Raw genomic sequence first — 12,758 nt, 5'->3', positions numbered from 1 at the left:
TTATTGGCTGCCTCCTCTCTATTTTCACTACCACCATCCTACTCAAAACCTATTATTACTTTGTACAAATGAAGGAGCAACCCTGTCTCTCTGCCAGTCCCTCATCAGAACACAAGTGCAGAGCTAGTGATCCTTAGCACCACTTTTTCATCACCATTCCTCTGCTGAAACATGCTAAGCAGAACTTATCTGTGAATGAACCACGTCTAAACTCCCTTATCTATGAGAACCTCCATAACAATGGCCTCAACTCTTTCCTAACAAATCTAAATTTCCAGTGTCTCCCCAAGTCCTGCTCTATTCACTGTCAGGTCTCACAACGGTGCCATTTTTATTTCTACTTCTGTGACTGCTCACACTTCTCACCTTTCCTGATGCCTACTCTCCTATACACTCCATCAGTTCAAAGCAGGCATATTCATCCTTCAAAGCTCCCTCAAGTGTCACTCCTACTCCAAAAAGTCTTGATTAACTTCTTCATTCATTAGGCCAATACAATATTTGAGCTTTATGTTCACAAGTTACAGGGCTTCGTCATACAAGCATATAACTGCTTGCTACTTTTCTCTCATGTTAATATTCTCTCTCCAACTAAACAGCAAAATTCCTAAAGCCCACTCCATACTTCCGACTTCTCCACAATTAGGCTACATGACCATATCCAAATTAAATCCTCATTATATACTTGTTAACTGAGTTAACAGAAATGAATTTATCCAAATTCTTTAGAAGTGAGATTGTATTTTAATGGCTTTACATTAATGTGCATATCACTTTAAACCTGTTTAACTGCACCCAGAGGCTTAATGAGTATTTCCTAATATTCAGAAATTTAAGAATAAGAAAAGATGTTGACGCTCATTAATTTGTCACCTATCAGATTACAAAGATGAAAAGACCAACAATACAATGCTGATGAGGTGTAGGGAAAATAATACATTCATACATTATTGGGAGTATAAATTGCTGCGATGCTTCTGAAGCAAGCAAAATTTCTCTACAAAGTTGAATATCAAAATATTAAATAATCATACTCCTTGACCCAAAATATCCACATCTAGGCATTTGCACTTCATGAATATGCAACGCAAGTATTCAGAAACACATATGCAAAAATGCTCACAGCAGCAATGTTTCTAAGACTGCAAGAATAGTGCCCAAGACATGTTATACACTAAAATACTTCTGAATAAATAATAAAAACTGAAAACAACTGAAAATGTACATCAACAGAATACTGGTTCAGTTATGGTACATCTACAAGATAACAGACCTACTATAATCTACAGATGTACAATATATTTCTAAGAAATACAGTTAAGAAAGATTGTCAAGGCGCAGAACTCCAGAGGGCACTTTTCACAGTGGTACAAGTAGAATAATGCCTTCCACCTCTACCAGAAAAGTGGCACAGTGGCTCTGTGGTTAGAAGAGCCTTGTTTAATGAAGGGGAAGAGAAAAAAGATGACATAACACGCAGAGAAACAGCTAATTATTGATATGACTCAAGCTGAGTAATAAATGAGGTTATGAGGGACTTTCCCTTTTTGTTATACTTCTATGTTTGAATTTTCAATTACTAGCATAAATTACTTTTGTAATCTGAAAAGCACAATGAAGAAATTTTAAGGAATCAAAGACTCATAATACTTTGAAGGTATTTCACAAAATACCAAACAGCTAGACATATCAACACGTAGATGTTTATAAACAGACTGAACAAAAACAGCTAGTCACAGAAGAATATATACACAGTATACCATCATATAAATTTCAAAAGCAAGCCAATTAAACATTACATTTTTTTATACATATATGGTAAAACAAGCAAAAGAGAGAAACACAAAATCCAGAATAGTGATTTAACTCAAAAAGGAAAAGGCAAGGAAATGGCTTCAAAGATACTGGCAATGTTCCTTTCTTAAAAACTGTAGGGCTTCCCTGGTGGCACAGTGGTTGAGAATCTGCCTGCCAATGCAGGGGACACGGGTTCGAGCCCTGGTCTGGGAAGATTCCACATGCCACGGAGCGACTAGGCCCGTGAGCCACAACTACTGAGCCTGCGCATCTGGAGCCTGTGCTCCGCAACAAGAGAGGCCACAACAGTGAGAGGCCCGCGCACCGCAATGAAGAGCGGCCCCCACTTGCCGCAACTAGAGAAAGCCCTCGCACAGAAACGAAGACCCAACACAGCCAAAAATAAATAAATTAAAAAAAAAAACAAAAAACAAAAAAACTGTACAGTGGTTTCACAGGTGTTCATTCATGGATATTCTTTATAACAATGTTTTTTATGTATTCTTTTGTACAGACTGAATATAGACAAATTTTTTTAAAGAGAAAGGATTTCATCACCGAAAGAAATTATCTTAAAAAAAGAAGAAAGAAAACAGAAAATTGAAAAAAAAGACAAAAATACTGCCTGTGAGAGCAAATTAGAATAGCTATTTAAGGGAAGAGGAGAGATTTTGTTAGCCTGTTTTCAGATTAGGGGATTATGCATCTGTTACAGTAAAACCTCAGCTACAGAGAACCTCACTTAGTATTATCGTGTACACTCATGCTTTCTAGATGCCACAGTTTGTCATTTTAAATGCTAAAATAATTTTATTTAAACAATTTTAATAAAACCAAACTGCAAAACTATGTAATAATGTATCTTCTTAAATAGAATATACTCGTCGTGGTTGTTTGGGGGTTTTATTTGGCATCAATACATGCACCTTGCTGTAACAGCGATTCCCTCAATACTAAAGGACTATTGGTTTCAATATTCCCAAGAGGTTTTGGAACGACATTTTTTGACTTTTTGTTTTTTTCTACCAGAGCTCTTCCAATCTTTCCCATGTTGTTAATTAATTCCTGCTCAACAACATGTTGATGGCTTAGAAATCATCTAATCAACTATATATTAAATTGAGAATACACAGACTGGCCCACGAATGTCAAGAATATGTGCTTTGAAATACGGATTTGGTATCTCTTTCAATTCCTGAGGCTAATTCTCAGTTCCCAAATGTAAATAGGTTTCTCCATAACAGTGTTCCAAATAAATGGATTTACCCCAAATTTTTATTTTTACAAGTATTTTCAACATTATATAACCAAATCGTTAAAACTTAAGGCAATTTCTAAATGTCACTGCATTGCTTTAGACATCATGATACTAAAAATTTTCATATGAAGATCGTTACTGGAAATGATTAAATTTTTCCACTTTTATTTGGCAGACTATATGGTATTATGCCGATTTTTTAACTTTCTACTTCAAAGTCTAAAACAGCCTTTTTTAGATCACTGTTTTATCAATCTGAAATAATAAGACTATATACATTAAGAAAATTCTTTTTTCTTTTTCTTTTTAGGGAAGGCAGGATAAGGAAATGTTTAAGCCTTGTTTTAAAACAAAAATCTGTTTATAAAGTTTATAAAAACAGTGATAGGCAGAACTCCTGAAAAATACAGGAGTCAACAATTTTTTAGCTCAGGAGCAAAAAGTTATTTTATAAGCTCTGAGGTTTCATGTATTTCTTACATTCTAATGCAAGCTATGAGCAAAAGGCAGGTTTTCTTCTTACCCACTCTTCAACAAAAAATGTCTCTGGCATTATTTTATCTAAGCCACATGAGATACAAAAATTTTATTTTAGTAAATTTATAAAAAGCCTATTACCTTCCTTTAATTGAGGTTAATGAAAGAGAAACTCTATGAAGAATACAGAAAAGTAAGAAAATTCCTATTTCTGTTTCTGAACAAAGGAAAGTATGGAAAGCAAGGCACAAAGCCTCTTCAGAGCTCGCTGCTTGGCACACCGCTGACGCTAGGAGCAGAGAAGACATGCTGCTGCATCTTCTCTCCATCTCCAGTCATCTTCCTTCCAGGCATTCGATCCAGTTCTGAAACACCTTCCCCTGTAACCAGGACCCCACCTGGCCTCTTATGCTCAGTCCTGCCTTAGCCATATTCCTGAGGAGTTCCATGAAGTAGGGTCACCTAAGCACATTACTCGTCTGAATCTTTCTCAAAACACAAAGAAATAAATTTGCAATAATTCCTAAGAAACATGTGAATGAGCCATGACACTGTACGTACATCGGTATGAACCAGAAACCATGAAAAAAGGAGAAATAAAAAAATAAATTATGGAAACATTTTAAGCAGATAAATGAACCTGGTTAAAAAAAAAAAGTTAAAAATGAAGTAAAATCATAAAAGAAACACAGCTGGGTAATAAACATTTTAAATGTTTGTTCCTGTTATTAATTTTAAAAATGAAAAATCTAAACAAGATACAAGTTTTCACCTACCGAAATTGCAAAGATCAATAAAGGCAGGAAGTAAAAAGTGCAACGAGAGACATTCTCTCACTTTGTGGAATTTAAACTGGCACAGCTATTCTGGAAACTAATTTAGTAATATGTTATCAGGAGTCCTTACTCTTTGATGCAATAATTCTACTCAAAGGACTTTGCACAAATGCGAACAAACACAGAATCCTTATTTCAGAATGAATGTAATGAAGGGATAAAATGCATTACTCTACCTCCCTGGCTCAGTTTTGTTAAACAAAAACAAAGCAAGGAGAGAGGGCCTGGGAAAAGCATAGCCACCCTGGCCTGCCACCATCAGGCATACTGACCCCATTAACCAGCCCTGCCCCTCAAAATTTCCTTCTAGTTCAACCAAGATATACAAGTATAGTCCTATGCAAAACTAAAAAAGCACATTGATATATTTAAGAGAGTTTTCAAATGACTTGACACAAAAAGCGTTCTTCTTAGGATGGAAAGGAAAATGACCTCCCGGACTAACTATGAAATGCTATTTCCCAAACAATTTATTTTATCAATAAATTCAAATACCTCTGTAAATAATTTCATTAGCCAGTAAGAAATTATGCCATTACAGCATAGAAGTCACGAACCTAGGTATAAATTTGTTAAAGTCACATGTATCAACGTTTATTAATATAAAATTTATTACATTTTCTGAGCAGTCAATGGTTATTAACAAAAAGCTAAATGACGTGTGTCAAACTCTGCCACGTTAGGAAAAAATTAAGTATAAAAGATTTATTCCTTAGGAAAACAGTTTAAAAAGCTATGTTAAACAAAAACTAAGTCTCTTTGTAAAAATACCAAAAGCATCAAAAGGTGGAACCACAGCAACAAATAAGATTTGTGTCTTTTCGTATACACACAGAAGCAATTTGAGTTCTAAGCTATAAGAAGAAAGTTTGATTGACTAATGAAGAGTTTTATACTAGATTTCTGTCATGGTTGCCAATATTTCTTTTTATTTTACATTTAAACATTTGGTATTTTAATGCCTCAGTTTTATAATATTAACAGCAAATCATTAACAGTTGAAGGCCTCTTGCTTTACTTACTCTCTTGTCCAGAAGAAACAGATTTCTCTAACACTTACCTAAACTCGTGGGCTTGATGAGAACATCAAGGACATCATAAAAGGGTAAGTTTTTTAACTGCACATCAGGATGAACAGGAGGGATTGGGGGAGATGGCTGCTGCATCTCAAACGTGGGTTTAGTATCTTGAAGCAGCACAGAACCAACAGGAGAGGACGGCGAGTGAGGTGTAACTGAAGTGGAAGGCAACGAGTGGATTCCAGCCACAGCCAAGTCAGGTTCTACAGGTGAGGAGCTACCATCCAAACTGAAAACCGATGATTTGATTGTGGATAAATCAGAAAGGCCTTCAAGAGTCCGTGGGTAACGGCGTCTATACAATTCTCGGATTTTAATCTGAACCGCAGGGCTGCAGCCGCTCTTCAGTAAATGCAGCGCCCTCATCAGGAGGTCATGCTTGCGTCCACTTTTATTCCTTCCAGCAAAGCCTAGTAACACTTGTAGTTCAGAAACCCTAAAACTAGAAACCATATTCTAAAAGGAAAGGAAAAAAAGGGATATAAGCCAACAGTCACCCTCAAGCATATAAAAATCCTATCTAAAATATACTGTAAAACCTGATTTTTCCAGCATTCTATCAACTGGCATGTGCTAGTAACCAGCATTTTCACATATCACTTAGAATTGTTACTGTTTCTATAGCCACCACCCCTCCCCCACCAATTACAGTCAAGTTATAGTGTTAATTATGCTTTGTTGTACTCAATTTTGGTAATCTATTGTCTGTTGGTTTCTGCTAACCACTTCATTATCTGATTATGCCCAAGTGTAAACCCATATTTGCTTTATCACTACGAAATCTAAACCAATGAAAATGTTCCTCTTCAAAACTAAGCCCTACCAATACACAATGGAATGTCTGTTACAGTATTATCAGCAATTAACCAAAAAAATTTAGGTTTCTGCAACAACGTACCTGTAAAACTTCTGAGGTTAAGCAAGAAATCTACAAAATCAAGACAGAACTGTAATACAAAATCCAATGAATTTCTTCACCCCAGCTCAAATATTAAGGAACACACAACATAATAAGAATATTTTTAAATATTAAAGCTAAAAACCACATACATCTTATTTAGCAGTCAAACTTCTAAAATGACTGAAATTCCCAGCTAAGTATCCAATGTGAAAAATAGCTTTGAAGAGGAAGGATATGAGTGGTCATAAATCTTAAAAGGCAAGATACCCTCCTTGCCACTCTACCTACTTGTTCTTGGGTGTAAAATGAAAATTATAAGTAGTTCCCGTTTCACAGGAACCTTCTATTTAATTCAACAAAACCTAGTAAATTCTAACCACTTACTGCCTCATAAACCCACCTACTTAAGTCATTTTCAGCCAATTCTGAACTCAGAGGTAAACCACACTTGGGTCAGATTTATCCGTACCACACATGCACCATCTGGCCAGAAAGAGGGGTAAGACCTGGAGCTGAGCAAAAGCCCTTTCAGAAACCGACCTTAAGGAAACTCTCCCCAGCCCTCCTCCTCAGTGCTGCACACTCTACAGCCGCCTGGGATTCCTTCTCAACCTGGTGAGTATGCAGTGGCCATACCAACAGTTGGCAGTGATTCATAATTCCTCGGTTCTGCACTTCTCAGTCTCATTGACAGCCCAGGAGCAACTGCTATAACTCTGGTTTTTAAAATAATTGTTGGCAATACTTGCTAGTTTTCCAAAATGCAAACAAATTTAAATATATCAAAGTCATCTGCATGTACATGCTGCATCATAATTCTACTTCATATACTATGTCTCCAAATTTCATATTGTACAAGTCAGAGAATACTAAGTTATAATCCTAGCAACCATTTTATACTCTTGATCAGTACTGTCCAATAGAAATAGGAACCACATATATAATTCTAAATTTTCTAGTAGCCACATTAAAATAAAATTTAAATTAATTTTGATAATATGCTTTATTTAACCCAATATATCAAAAGTATTATTTCAAGATGAAATCAGTTTTTGTGATTTAAAAATAGTCATTTTTTAAGTGTCAATGAGATCTTTTTCATACTAGGTCTTCAATATCCAGTGTGTATTTCACACTTGGAGCACATCTCAATTCGGACTAACACCACTTCAAGTGCTTAGGGAGCCACATGTGGCTAGCAGCTACCACACTGGACAGTACGGCTCTAAATCATACTCTAATAGCAACATATATCACAAATACCATGATCATTATACTTTAACTCGCTTCATTTCCCCCATGTGTAAAAGGAAGATTTTATTTATCTTACCCCTTATGCTATGAACAACAAAGATGTAAAACAAGAAAATTTTTGGCCTGTCTCATGGCACACCAGTAACAGTCAAAGTTTCATGCATAATAAGGACTATGATAGCTTTTGGAAGTTCCCTCCCAAGCAAGAAATGCAATGCATCTTTCCCAAAGTCCTCAATCCTAAAAAAATACTTCAATTGAAATCTGCCTATATTACAGTAGCATAAATAACATTAAATCACGGAGAACGCTAACAACAATCAGGCTATCTGTGATTCATTCTTTCTAAAGAAATCAAACTAACTCAGAATACACTGATTCTCTCCTTACACTTATTTTCAGGTATTCTTCACTTTAAGGAAACTTGTTTTACAGAAATGACAAAATAGAGTACAAGGCACCCTAAAGCTTGACTCTCAAAAAGGAATTTCTGGGAGGTCTCATAATACTTATTTCCAATGATAACTTTATTTGGCAAAGAATGCTAAAGTAATTGGTCTAATAGCTATTGTAAACATACAAATGAAAAGGAAGAAAGAGAGAAAGGCTTACAACTACGAATGCAGAATCACAGGATTCTGAAGCAAAACAGAAATCCCCCAGTTTGGGGAAGGGCAAAGGAAACAACAGGAGACAGGACAGTCTTCGCACTGCAAAATGTTGCCAAAATAAAGTATTGCCAGGCAGTTGCTCAAAGATGATGGTGTTGAGAGTCGATGGTGTTGAGAGTCAACGGTATCCTGTGGAAAACTTCACACCAGCAATCACTAGTTGAAGGTCAAGTCCTGGCATCAAGACTTAGGACCTTGGCAAAGTCACATTATCTTTCTGGTCATCAATTTCTATTTTAAAACAACAACAACAACAAAAAACCTCTCCTTTATTTAGCATTCACTATTAAGATATTCTCTAAGGAGATTACTAAGTCAAATTCTATGAATATGTTTTTCTTGGCAAACTCTGCTGGAACCCACTTCCTAAAGTGATACCTTTTTTTTTTTTTTTTTTTAAACTCTGTCTTCAACCAATTTCAGCAGCCACCAGGTAAGGTGAGCCTGCTATGAATACTACCAAGAATGGATTTCAGCTGTTACTTTCCACCAATCTCTGATGTCTACATTTCTAGTCTAATTTTTTTCAAGTGGATTTTATCCAATTCATCCTGCTGCCTCCCAAAGTCTGCCCTCTAATACTTCAGTTACAATTGCTATGTGCTCTATACAGAGAAATTTCTCAGTAAATGTTTGCTGACTGACTTTAAGGAAATTCATGAACTACAGAGAACTATGTTGGCATGACTGATTTTTAAAAAGATACATAAGCAATCTGATTTCTAAAGAAAAGCTAAATAAATTAAGACTAGAAATTTAAATCAATCTTTTTCTTTGTCAAATTTAAATAACACAAAATTATTAAAAAATTTTAAAGCTGGGACTTTATATAACTGGAACATTACATATAGGAGTGAAGGCCACTTGAAGATGCTATAAAATTGTCAAAAATAGCACAGAATTTGGGGAAGCTCTAGTGGGTCAGCTAACGCAAATATATGGAATCTTAAAAAAAAAAAAAAAAAAAAAGGTACTGATGAACCTAGTTCCAGGGCAGGAAGAAAGATGTAAACATAGAGAATGGACTTGAAGACACAGAGTGGGAGGGGGAAGCTGGGGCGAAGTGAGAGTAGCATCGACATATATACACTACTGAATGCAAAGTAATTAGCTAGTGGGAAGCAGCAGCATAGCACAGGGAGATCAGCTTGATGCTTTGTGATAACCTAGAGGGGTGGGATAGGGGGAGGGTGGGAGGAAGGCTCAAGAGGGAGGGGATATGGAGACATATGTATGCATGTGGCTGATTCACTTTGGTGCACAACAGAAACTAACACAGTATTTATACTGTGAAGCAATTATACTCCAGTAAAGATCCATTAAAAAAAAAAGTCATGGTAAAGAACAATACAGCTTTGTAAATCCTCCATCTGCTATGATATATAATATGGGGAAGGGAGAGGAGCTGCTGACGGAAACTGACAAATCACATTATTAATATCGCCTATCCCAACTACAATATTAAAACAATCTACACCTTCACTTATAAGAATGGATTAAAAAAAAAATCAGGTACATATTCAATACATCAAAGGCATGTTTGAACTGATGCCATAAGAAAAACTATGTGGCCAGTTAGAAAGATACTGCGATTCCAGAAGTCACAGGAGGCCCCAGTTCCTGGCCCTGTACTCCTGTGAAATCATGTAGTCCCTATAATTAAATCCCTTTTTACTTGAGATACTTGACGTGGATCTCTTCCTCACAACGCACTGACAAAAATAACTACTCAGCTAAAAAAATCAAAATTGAAAATCATCTATTAAAAGAAACAATTAAAAAAACACATTTTAAAAACCTATAAAATAAGCCAAAGCTTGGGAGACCATCTCCCTAAATGCTTCCATTTTATACAAGATTTAAAATAAACTGAGTAGTCAATTCGAGAAGCAAAAAAGTAACAACAAACACACACCCTCAAAAAGAGTGAAGAATTAAAAGATAAAAGCAAGAAAACATGACTTAGAAAGCAAAATGCAAGAAGCCTGTAAAGTCAGGCCAAAAAAAGGGGAAGAAAATGAATACGGTCCTGAGAATGAGAAAAGAAACATAAAGACCACAAATACTAAGCAAATTTCTTTAAACAAAGAGAACAGCACATGCCGTTATATTCTAATAACTTAAAGATATAGACGTAAGTTATTTCCTAGAAAAATATAAATTACTCAATCTGATTCAAGAAGAGGTATATTATCTTTGTCCTCCTCCACTTCCAAAAGTATCTGTCCAGACAAGATAGCTTAGTAAATAAATTCTACTAACTCTTCAAGGAAAAGATGGAATTCTGTTCCTTAAACTGTTCAAGAGCATAAGAGTCAGAAAAATCAAATACAGGATAGAAGACAAACATGGAAAAAATGGTTGAACACAAAACACAAGTTTTTAAAATATGCAAATTATTGTTTTTCAAATTTCAGCAGGGGAATCCACTCATCCAACCAAAAGTTTAGGCAAAAGCCTGATGAAACGCCTAGTATACCACCTATTCTTTCTCATTTCCCAAGATAGATGATAATGAGTCTTTCTGTAACACATCAATGTTTCCTATGAGTACAGACACATAAGCCCTCAAAGTACCCAAATAAAGTTTAATCTATGAAAATAAAAATGGTTTAACATAAATTTAGTAAATTACTTGGTTAAGATGATGTCTGTCCTTATAGTCACATACTGAAATATTTATGAATAAAACTTATATAAAATATATGGAATTTCCTCTAAAATCATTTGTGGGGAGTAGGTGAGGACATACATGAAAAAAGACCAGAGGTGATAACTGTTGGGTATTGGGTACACGGGGAATTCTCTACCTTTGTAAGTTAGAATGTTTCCATAGTAAAAAGTTTGCTTGAATGGGAAACTGGCTGTGGGGTATATGGCACTGTACTATCTTCCCAACTTTACTATTAATCTGAAAGTATTTTAGATTTAATTAAACAAAAAAATGTCAGTTTGTTTAAAGCTAGGATAAAAAGACTGTGGTCTAAATACCATTTCCCACAAAAAGAACCCAGGCTCCTTGAGGAAACTGGCAAGTCTGGGGTAGAAAATGCACAAGACAAGCCTACAACATCCTATTCAGAGAGCAAAGAAATTATCAAAGACTACTGGAATCTTGTCAGAAGGACACAGAAAACAACCCAGTAGCCCAAGACAAGCCAATTTGAGCAGCAAAAAGACTAATAACTGCATCAGATTCAAACACATCAAATATATTAAATATCATTTGCACATAATGATACTTAAAAAAACAACTCACTGATCTCCTTTGAAAATATTGGGAAACCAACTCATTAGTATTCGGAAAATTGATAAAGAATGAAAACAATACAAAAAGATTTATTGGTTCACAAAAAAGCCATATGATTATGTGGATAAATGCTAGAAAAGCATTTGATAATATCCATTCCTGACAAAGCCTCTCAATAAACAGGAATAGAAAGAAACTCTTAACATGATAAAGGATACCTATCAGAAATCAATAACAAATATACTTAAAGATGAAACACTGGATGATAAAGACCTATAAAATACACATTATATTTTGTCCATTTAAGAGAATTCCAAAGAACCTAGACAGTAAAAAACTTAAAAGTAACATTAACAATTTACAAATGATAGAACTTTTTATATTGGAAATGAAAGAAAATCCACTGAAAAATCAGACCCAATAATAATCAGTCAACAAAATTTTTTGAATTCTCCGTACATCAAATAGGTTTTCAAATGACTTATCAGGGAAAACAGTATTTTTTAAAATGAATCTAGGTAACATAAGGGTATGAAATGCAGAGGTATAAATTTTAAAAATTTGCAAAACCTACATTAAAAAAAACCTGATAGTACATTTTTAAAAAAACCTTGAATAAATTAAGGAATATATTATGTTACTAGACAAAAGTAGTAAATGCTGAAAAGATGTCAATTCTCCCCAACTTAAGTTATAAATATAATAAAATTCCAGTAAATTTTGACAGATCAAACTTACAACAAAGAATTGAATAAAATACATAATATGACATGTGGTGATGAACACAATAGACAAAAATAAAGAAGGAAAAGGAAATGAAATGAAGAGGTAGAGGATTTGCAATTTTAAAGAAAGTAGAGCTCCCTGAGAAGGTAACTGAGTAAGTAATTGAAAAAGTAATAAAGCACCCAATGGATATCAGAGGAAGAGCATTCCAAGGCACAGGACACAGCAGGTGCAAAAATCCTGAGGAGGAAAGCATACCTAACACATTGAAGGGAAAGTAAAAGCCCACCACTGCTGAACCAGAGTAATCTAAAGGAATGAGTATTAAGATAGCAGAATGATAAGCAAAGAAAATGACAAACCTGGGGAGGGAGATAATTAACTGGATAAAATTATAATATCAAACTTGTGAGGCTAAGAAAAGATAGAACAAAAGTGCTGGGCAAAATGGCACGCATGAAGAGTGGTAAGCAGTTTAAACTATTCTACAGGCAAGGAAGGAAAAGAGA

General features: G+C 35.0%; 1 protein-coding gene across 12 annotated transcripts in view; it reads right to left on the bottom strand.

Annotated features, from left to right (window-relative positions):
* Window positions 1-12,758, bottom strand: part of PIAS2 (protein inhibitor of activated STAT 2) — a 96,684-nt gene that overhangs the window by 65,501 nt on the left and 18,425 nt on the right. For 9 of the 12 annotated variants that reach the window (XM_082416582.1, XM_082416585.1, XM_082416584.1 and 6 more), the window contains one exon: window positions 5,429-5,903. In XM_082416582.1, the coding sequence (XP_082272708.1) occupies window positions 5,429-5,903 (475 nt within the window). Of the gene's footprint in view, window positions 1-5,428; window positions 5,904-6,345; window positions 6,395-12,758 lie in introns of all 12 variants that reach the window. The other 3 variants (XM_082416587.1, XM_082416588.1, XM_082416586.1) reach the window with 2 other exon arrangements.

Source organism: Balaenoptera physalus (assembly GCF_965194825.1).
Source record: "Balaenoptera physalus genome assembly, chromosome: 12".
NCBI classification, from domain to species: domain Eukaryota; kingdom Metazoa; phylum Chordata; class Mammalia; order Artiodactyla; family Balaenopteridae; genus Balaenoptera; species Balaenoptera physalus.
Note: the sequence above shows the minus strand (reverse complement) of the source record. Positions and strands in the feature narration are given on the sequence as shown.